The sequence below is a fragment of the Centropristis striata genome, chromosome 6, assembly GCF_030273125.1.
Source record: "Centropristis striata isolate RG_2023a ecotype Rhode Island chromosome 6, C.striata_1.0, whole genome shotgun sequence".
Taxonomy (NCBI): Eukaryota; Metazoa; Chordata; class Actinopteri; order Perciformes; family Serranidae; genus Centropristis; species Centropristis striata.
Window position 1 is genome coordinate 39049483 of NC_081522.1, and position 10273 is coordinate 39059755.

General features: G+C 38.4%; 1 protein-coding gene across 1 annotated transcript; it reads left to right on the top strand.

Annotated features, from left to right (window-relative positions):
* Nucleotides 1–3734: 3734 nt before the first annotated feature.
* On the top strand, nt 3735–8644 carry hapln3 (hyaluronan and proteoglycan link protein 3). The gene is made up of 4 exons (XM_059335353.1): nt 3735–3893; nt 5703–6101; nt 7075–7377; nt 7692–8644. Exons 1-4 carry the CDS (start codon nt 3761–3763, stop codon nt 7967–7969), a joined length of 1113 nt encoding a protein of 370 aa, XP_059191336.1. The 5' UTR covers nt 3735–3760; the 3' UTR covers nt 7970–8644.
* Nucleotides 8645–10273: the final 1629 nt, after the last annotated feature.

Sequence of the window (10273 nt, forward strand, 5' to 3'; positions counted from 1 at the left end):
AGAAGGGAGAGAGGGAGAGAGGAGGAGGAGGAGAGGGAGGAGAGAGGGAGAGAGGAGGAGGAGGAGGAGGAGGAGAAGGGAGAGAGGAGAAGAGAGGGGAGAAGGGAGGAGGAGGAGGAGAAGGAGGAGGAGAGAGAAAAAAAACTAAATTTTTAGTCTATTTAACACGAAGTTTGGAACAACAACTGAACAAACAGACAAAAACAACAACAAACGGCTTATTTTTTGTCACATATTTAAGGATAAACACCATAGAAATTGCTTTTTTGTTGTCATTTTTATATAATTTGAAATAGTGTAGTTATTTTTGAGAACAGTCTAATTTATTATTATTATTATTATTATTATTTTATTGAAACGATGTATGAGGTTGCAGTTGCAGATGAAGTTTCTACTTGGAGCTCACGAGTGGAAAAACACCTGATATGATCCTCATTAATATTTAAAATGTGCAGGTCAGAGTCTGGTCACCGTGGTGACATCATCCACAGTAAAACACACTGAGCTGTAAACTGTTAACGGGACTTTCCTCTGCTGGTAAATGACTTTAAACCAGTGAAAAGAACAGAGTACCACTGGTTTAAACTGGTTATCTGCAGGTTGGATGGATGATGGATGGAGTTTGTTTTGGTTGAGAAAAAGACAGAAAACAAACTGTTTCTGCCCTCAATCTGTAGTCAGATGGGACAGGTTGAGAAAGTTTAATGTGAGTTTTATATGAATGGCACTTTACCGTGTTGTGTTTAAAAGGTCCCTTTAATTACTTTTTTTTTTATTAATTTTGTGTCTTTTTTGGTAATTCTGTGTCCTTTTTTTTTTTTGTCATTTTTTGTCTTTTTTAAGTAATTTATTTATTTTTGTCATTTTATGTCTTTTGGGTCATTTTGCGTCTTTTTTGTCATTTTGTGTCTTTTTTAAGTAATGTCGTTTTTTGGTCATTTTGTGTCTTTTCTGTGTTATTTTGTGTCTTTTTTGTGTCATTTTTGTGTCTTTTTTTCATTTTGTGTCTTTTTTGTGTGTCTTTTTTGTCATTTTGTGTCTTTTTTGTGTCATTTTTGTGTCTTTTTTTCATTTTGTGTGTCTTTTTTGTCATTTTGTGTCTTTTTTGGGTCATTTTGTGTCTTTTTTGTGTGTCTTTTTTGTCATTTTGTGTCTTTTTTGTGTCATTTTTGTGTCTTTTTTTCATTTTGTGTGTCTTTTTGGTCATTTTGTGTCTTTTTTGGGTCATTTTGTGTCTTTTTTGTGTCATTTTGTGTCTTTTTTGTCATTTTGTGTCTTTTTTGTGTCATTTTGTGTCTTTTTTGTGTCATTTTTTTGTCATTTTTGTGTCTTTTTTCATTTTGTGTCTTTTTTGTGTGTCTTTTTTTGTCATTTTGTGTCTTTTTTAAGTAATTTAGGTTTTTTTTTGTCATTTTGTGTCTTTTTTAGGTCATTTTGTGTCTTTTTTGTGTCATTTTTGTGTCTTTTTTCATTTTGTGTCTTTTTTTTGTGTCTTTTTTGGCATTTTGTGTCTTTTTTAAGTAATTTCGTGTTTTTTGCAGTCAGTTGAGAAAAAGACAGAAAACAAACTGGCTTTGCCCTCAATTGACCAGATGAAACAGGTTGAGAAAGAGGTCGACTGCTTTGACCTTTGACCCCGTTAATTTAAACAGGGGCGAATATATAAAACTGAGTTTACATCTGTGAGCAACATGTGCTGACGTGGCCTTGATATGAAAGTTTAATGTGAGTTTCATATGAAGTGATTTTAGTAATTTTGTGTATTTTTTTGGTCATTTTGTGTCTTTTTTAAGTAATTTTTTTTTTGTCATTCTTTGTCCTTTTTGGGTCATTTTGTTTTTTGTTTTTTTTAGTAATTTTCTTAGTAACTTTAGTAATTATCTTTTTTGTGTCATTTTGTGTCTTTTTTGGGTAATTTTTGTGTCTTTTTTTGTCATTTTGAGTCTATTTTAAGTAATTTAGTGTTTTTTCAGTCAGTTTGTGTCTTTTTTTGGTAATTCTGTGTCTTTTTTGGGTCAGTTTGTGTCTTTTTTTTTAGTAATTTTGTGTCTTTTTAAGTAATTTTGTGTCTTTTTTGTGTCATTTTGTGTCTTTTTTGGTAATTCTGTGTCTTTTTTGGGTCATTTTTGTGTCTTTTTTGGTAATTTTGAGTCTATTGTAAGTAATTTAGTGTTTTTTCAGTCAGTTTGTGTCTCTTTTTTTTGTCATTTTGTGTCTTTTTTAGTAATTTTGTGTCTTTTTTTGGTCATTTTGATACTGCCTGCAGCAGCCCCCAGGTAATTTGAGTTGGAGACCCCTGCTGTAGGCGAAATTCCTTTTCCTGAAAAAGTGATTCCTTATATGTTTGTTATTACAGTGGTAATTACATAATATTTACACCACTAACAAAGAGTCTTTTGACTCTTTTTCTTCTTTCAAAATGACCTTTTATTAATTGGAGAATAGCGTTTATCACCATCTAATATTCTTTATATGTAACAGGGAAGATTTTGGATATAAGAAATTCTTCATCACTAAGAATTTCAACTTCATTATCACTTTGTAAATTTTGAGACGTCACTGCTCACTTCAAAGGGGATGCCTCGTCCCGTGACGTCACGGCGCTCCTCTGAATGTGTGTGTGTGTGTGTGTGGCGCAGAGAGACAGATGAGCTGCAGACAGGCTGAGAGACACACACACCGCTCACTGTGAGTCACTTTATCTCTTTATCTCACACATTTACACCACAATCTGTTCCACTTTGACACCTTTTAAACTGGTTTCTAACTGGTTTTAGATCGACGCTTTGATTTCTGTAAATGCGACTTTGTAACCGCGTGAAATCCATTAAAACACGTTAAATATTCTAGTTATCGCTTTTTTGAAGAAGGGGAGAAGAAACTACGAAGGAAAAACATATTAAAGGGAAATTTGCAACGTTTGTTTATGACTGAAAAGTTTTTATTTTCGATCTACTGAAGCTTATAATGTTTCATAAGTCAGGGCTGGAGATTTTTTTATGTTTTCATAGATTTCGGCTGTGAAAATAATCTTGTGTAGGTTATTTAAAGCGAAGGAATGTTGGGAACAACAACTGACCGACCAGGGACACAAAAACAACAACAAAAAGAATCTGGATGTTTATTTTTTGTCACATTTTTTTAAGGATAAACAGCATGAAAACAACGGTTTTTCTCCCCCAAAAAACTCATGAAACTGATTTTTAGTTTTTTCTCCAATGAGCAATATTGAAATTATTGTACTTATTCTGTGAATAATCGTATTTATAATATTTGTTGTTGTTTTTAAAAAAAATCGTCTTTCAAATAGGGTTGTTATTTTGAGAACAGTCTAATTTATCATTATTATAATTCTTTTATTGAAATAATGTAGTTATTTGGCAAAGAGTCTTATTTATTATTATTTTTATTTTATTGAAATAATGTCGTTATTTTGGGAACGGTCTAATTTATTGTTTGTTTGTTTTTGTATTTGTTTGTTTTTTCTGTGCTGTTTTTCTATTTCCGATTGGTGAGAAAAATAATTTTGAGCTTTATTTAAATGTTTTTAAGCCAAACAATCTCCAGTCTTTGAGTTCCTCCTGATGGATTTAACAGCTGAACAGAATAAAGATTCTCAGATTTTATTCTGATCGTCTTTAATATTACCTCTCTGTAAGATAAATAATTAAAAACTTTATTTTATTGATTGATTTATAGTCTTTGCTGACAGTTGAACAGACTAACTCTCTCCTCCAGTAGTCCTCCTCCTGTCAGCACCATGCTCCCCGGCCTGCAGCGCCCCCTGCTGGCCGCTCTCCTCTACCTGCTGCCCGGCGGACTGAGCCGCCTGCCGGGATACAGCAACGGTTTCCACTACCAGGACATCAGCAACGGCAACGGCAACGGAGAGAGTAGGTCAATACCTGTCTGTCTGTCTGCCTGTCTGTCTGTCTGCCTGTCTGTCTGCCTGTCTGTGAAGTATGAAGTTGAAACTTTGTGTCTCGTGCAAAAAGTACAATGAAACCAAGTATATTTACTCTAGACATCAATCAGGTATTTTACCTGTTAAAGTGCAATTTTCAGCTGTATTTTATATATTCTTCCCAATTTTACGTTTCTGTTTAGGATGTTAGTACTTTGTTAATATTGTTTGTTTCTATTTTATGTATGAAAACCTCCCCATTGTGTGTGTGTGTGTGTGTGTGTACATATATATATGTATATGTGTATATATATATATGTATATGTGTATATATATGTATATGTGTATATATGTATGTATATATATATGTATATATGTATATATATGTATGTATGTATATATGTATATATTTATATGTATATATATATGTATATATATGTATGTATATGTGTATATATATATGTGTATATGTGTATATATATGTGTATATATGTATATATATATGTGTGTGTGTATATATATATATATATATATATATATACATACATACATATACATACATACATATAAAAAAGTGCAATTCTTTCTTGTATTTTATTGTATTTTACTTTTTAAGTCTGGTCTTTAATTGAGCTTTATTTCATGATTATTATTAATTATTATTATTTATTCATTTTTAGTCTTTTGAATTATTTGTTGTGTTCTATTGTTTTAGTCTGGCTCTTAATTGAGCTTTGTCTTTATTTATTTGACCAATTTTTATTTTGTTTTATTTACTTTTTCTGCCTCTAGTTGAGCTTTTTTGTTGTGTTCTGTGAAACACCTATTGCATAATAATTACATTTTATTTGTATGAAAAGTCTGGCTGATTGTGAGCATGTTGGCATGCTAATATTAGCGTTTTAATGGTCTTTCCACTTTAGTTGCTGTTGTTTTGCATCTCGTCTTCGTTTCCAGTCAGACCCGATTTATGCAGCTCACAGACTGTTTAGGGACCCCAGGATGCACAAAGATTCACACACAAGAGGACACAATAACACATTTACTGCAGCAGAAACACTGACTGTTATCAGCATAAAGTGGGCGTGTCTGTAAAGAGAATCATTTTATTCAGATATCATGAAAGCGCCACAAAAGTTTTGGCTTTTCCACAAGTTTCCATGTCCAATTTAATGCATCAACCCTTTTCAGCAAAGGTAAAAAAAAAACACCTCGACCAAGTGGAGTAACATGATTTTGTAGTTACAGAGATTTTTCTAATTTTGCAGTGAGCATTCAGCATTTTAATGCAACTACTGTTTTTGTGTGTTTTTTGTAATTTCTTTGTTTGTTTTTGTTTGTGCTTTTTGTTATTTTTGTTTTGTTTTTTGTAATTCTGTTTGTGTTTTCATTTGTTTTTGTGTGCGTATTTTGTATTTTTTTGCGTATTTTTAGTATTTTTTGTGTGTGATTTTGGTGTGTTTTTAATGTTTTATTATGTGTGTTTTGTATTTTTTTGTGGGGTTTTTTTGTTATTTTTTTGTTTTTTGCGTGTCTTTATGTGTGTTTTTGTAATTATTTTTGTGTTTTTTTGTGTGTTCAAAATGTTGATCCAGTCAAGTCAAAATAAAAAAAATAATAAATAGGTCATATAGGTGAGGTTGTGCTGACAACAATGATACCAACACGTCATGGTAAAGAGTTTTAAGTGGTTTTTACAGACAGAATGAAAAGGACTCCAAAACCGACAAAATAGCCCCAAACTCCAAAGGGTTAAAAAGGAGTTAACATGTTGCATTGTTGTGTTTTTGTCTTCCAGTTTATTTTAACGGGGTCCGTCTCCACGTGGAGTCCCCGCAGCACTCGGTGTCGGCCACCAGGGGGAGCAGCGTCACGCTGCCCTGCCACTACCACTACGAGCCGGAGCTGAACACGCCGCGCAGGACCCGGGTCAAGTGGTCCTGGCTGCCCGCCAACACCGCCACGGCCCCCGTCACCCCCGAGGCCATCGCCAGGGAGACCGAGGTCATGGTCGCCATGGGCAACCGCCACCGCAGCTACGGCAGCTTCCGGGGCCGCGTGCGCCTGAGACGCTCGGTGCCGGGCGACATGAGCCTGGTGATCAACGAGCTGCAGCTCAACGACACGGGACGCTACAGGTGTGAGGTCATCGACGGGCTGGAGGACGACAGCGTGACGGTGGAGCTGGAGCTCCGGGGTGAGCAGAGTGTGTGTGTGTGTGTGTGTGTGTGTCTGTGTCTGTGTGTGTGTGTGTACCTGCACATTATTCCTTTATGAATACCAGTGTAACACAGTTGTGACTTTTAGAACAACCATGATCATTTTTGGAGAATTTCTGAGATTATAATGGGTGTGTATTGCACGGAATGTTCGTGTCACAGTGTGTGACATCATCGCCAGAGTGTAGAGGGAGAGAAGAAACTGTCAAAAAAATAAATTTGAAAACTGCGCTCCAGGCCGCAAACTCCACTCTACAGAAATAATTTATACATAGAAACGTAGGAAAATTAGTCTTCTCACTCACAATCCTCTGGTAAAGCTGTCAGAGTTATAGTTTGGGCGTAGGACGCACAGATGATCCACCAACACCACCAACAGCCTCATTGGCTCCCATATTAAAAACGCAGGAAGATTTCTGAAAAAGGGAGCTGTAACAGTTTTTTTAGATCGCTCTAACAAAGCTATTTTTTCATTTTTCTTAAAAAAAACAAACATATGTAGACGTTCAGGAAGAACTCAGGACGCTCAAAGTGAAGTCGGATCAATGATAGGTATTATGGTTTTGCCAAAAATGCTTTCTGTTCGAGGCCAGAAATTCCAGTCTGTCCACCTCTGGCTGTTGTCACCGTGCCGGAACATTCGGCAGTTGGTGGCAGTTAATTCTGTTGATTGCTCTGCTCTGATTGGTCCTTTGATCTTTGATGTGATTACAGTTACAGATACACGCACACACACATGCTCGTAAGCGCGCACAGTCCTCCAGATACACATGCTTCAAACACACATCAGGATGTTTGTGCAATTTAAACAGCTCCTTACACAGATTAAGTTCCCTAACGCGACATAAATGGACTTGAAGTGTGATAAATCTGGCCTCATGTTGCAGCCTTTTATTACAACATATGATCATAAAACCAACCTCTTATATAACTCGTCTCGTCCCGGTGCAGGCGTGGTGTTCCCGTACTTCTCCCAGAAAGGACGCTACCACTTTAACTTCTTCGGGGCCCAGCAGGCGTGCCAGGACCAGGACGCCACCCTGGCGACCTTCGAGCAGCTCTACGCGGCGTGGGAGGAGGGGCTGGACTGGTGCAACGCCGGCTGGTTGGCCGACGGGACGGTGCAGTATCCAATCACGGCGCCGCGGGACGGCTGCGGCGGCGTGGACTTGGCTCCCGGTCTGCGCAGCTACGGACAACGCCACCGCCTCCTCCACAGCTACGACGCTTTCTGCTTCTCCGCCTCCGTCAAGGGTCAGTACGAACATATGTGATTATTTTAACCCTAGGGAGTCGAAGCCAATTTTTCCTGTTTATTTCCGCCTGTTTTTTTTTGTTAAATGCATGTATTTCTTCAACCCTTTCTAGCAGAATAAAGTAATATACACCATTTTTTTCAGGACTACCAGTGCTACCAGAATATATGGCTTCTGTCATATGTCACATGAATGTGCAAAAAGTTATATAACCCTGAAGACAAATTAACAAATAAAGGGGAAATTTAATTTTACAGAAATATAGTGAAACCACACACAAAAACATAAATGCAATGGTCTTTCTTCCTTTAGGGACCGTGTACTTCCTGAAGCAGCGGACCCGGCTGAACTTCACGGAGGCGGTCCAGGCGTGCTCCAGAGACGGGAGTCAGATCTCCAGGGTGGGCCAGATGTTCACGGCCTGGAAGCTGACGGGTTTGGACCGCTGTGACGCCGGCTGGCTGGCCGACGGCAGCGTGCGCTACCCCATCACCAAGCCGCGGGATAACTGCGGCCCGCCGGAGCCCGGCGTCCGCAGCTTCGGGTTCCCGCCTCCCTACCTGAAGTTTGGCGTCTACTGCTACCGGTAGACGCTTCGATACTCAAACGAACTCTTTCTAACGGCTCCAGAGGTTAGTGAGAGCTGCAGCCTGGAGCCACATCAGCTGTTGGTTCATTTCTGACTGTAACTGATCTAACTTTACTACCAGTCAACAACTGTTTAGATATCTGCACCCATTTGTTCTCAAAGGACCAGAGTGTGAATTTAGGGCAGGCAGGTCCAAACTATTCCATTAACCCTTTGATGTACAACATATAAACACCTTCTAAAGCACAACATTGGTCAAAATTGACCTTCTGCAATAGAAGCGGAAAATTCAGAAATGAATAAATTAAAACAAAAAATTAGGATGTATGTTGATCAAAAACCTGGAATACTGACTGATGAAATTAATTTATTGCAAAGAATTGCATAGAATATAAAAATGTAGTCGGGTCACTTTAGACCATGTTGTGCATCAAAGGGTTAAGGGTCGTGTGGCTGCAGATCTTTGTTCCAACCAATCATCAATCTTGAGATCAGCTGATTAAAGGACTCGTGCCTGTTGGGAGTAAAACCTGCAGCCACACGGCCCTTTATGGAAACGTTCAGATATGCCTGATTTAGGAGATCTGTTGTCAGAAATGGAACATAACATTCATACTTATATTTTCATAGATACAATAACCTGAAACTGAGGGCGTTTTCACACCTGAAAGTCCGATCCAAGGTCCCTGTTCTGTTCCATTGTCTACATTTGGTCCTGGTTTTGGTTTCACGCTGCAAAAGGAATAACGACTTTACAAGACAGTTCTACTGGACACGTCATCTCCCTGTGGACTTCCGCGGCTCGTTTTGTTTTGGTTAGGCTGCGTTGTTAGGCTGGCCGGCATCTGACCTCAGTGTTACTTCTTGAACGTGTTTACACTAAATTAATCCAGCCAGCCACCATTTACCTGTGGTAATACTTCTGCTACCAGCAGGACCAGCTTAATGAGCAATACGTGAGAGTGCTCGGTATTCACAAGATGAGCCTCCATCATGAGAAACTGTATCGCGGACGACAGGAGAGGAGGAGAAAACAGCTCGCAATCCTGCCGGTTATGGCAAAGTAAAAAAAACTTCCTGTCATTGATACGAAGGTCCGAACTATATAAAAATGTGTTTTCACACTGCAAAAGGTTCGGACCTTGGTTCGTTTGGTCCGGACCGAGACCACCTCTTTTGGTCGGACCAAACTTTGGTCCTTTGGCACCTTTCACACCTGGAATTTCGGTTCAGATCAAACTGAAAAGTCCGAAAGTCCGGACCAAACGAGATAGGTGTGAAAGCGCCCTAAAACACGCTCTAAGAAGTCAGCTGTTCATCGTTTCCGGTAAATGAATGTTGAACCAGCCAAAGTTCTCTTGTGCAAATATGGTCACTTCTGGCTCAAAAACAAACAAAAAAATACAAGATGACAACAATCAAACCTGAGGCTTAACAACAATCGTCCACAAACGCCGATAAATCCTGCACACTGCTCAGAATGTGAACACACCACCATTCAATTTAAAGATGGTTCATTTTAAACTCAGATCTTCATATTATTATTAAATCTCTGCTTTCCAACTGCACCTCAATCCTCCATCCAGCCCGTATTTATTCCCTGCAGAACATTTAAACATGTAAAGAGTCTTTCTGACGGGCTCCTCGATGGTTGGAAGAGTTTTCAGTATTTCTATCAGATGTTTCAGCTGCTCGTCGACCCGAGGTTCCTCTCTCTCTCTAACACTGTGAAACATACTGGAGTCTCTGTGTGTGTGTCCCGTTTTATAAAGTATAAAGCATCTCTTTGTCGTTTCTCCGGCTGATCCGGAGAGGCAGAAGTTCTGAGTGAGTCTCTGTGTTGTTGTAATATTTAAACTACCTTGTTTACATCCGTTGTGGAAGAAGAAACCATGTTTCATTACTTACATGTATCTCTTTGTTGTTTTTCACTATACATGTTTACGCATTTGTACTATTTTCTATGACTTAATAAAAACACGACTGTAAAGATGTTTTTATATGAGACATGCATACTAAAGTAAAAAGTTTCTGTAAATCCTGCAGTTGGACAATCGTCTAGTTAGAGATAATGTAAATGAATGTCCAGCTTGTTGTTTAGTGATGCTAACAGCAGAGTTTCCTGTAGCTCAGCTCGCCGTGCTGCCAGAACTGGGAGTGTGTTTGTGTTTACACCATAGACCGTAGACCGTATATGAAGATGATGTCCTGACAGCTCAGTGTAAGAGAAGCCAGAACATCTTGGTTGCCCCCTAGTGGCCAGAACAAGTAAGTACAAGTTAAATCATTTTTTTCAGGGTGGAGC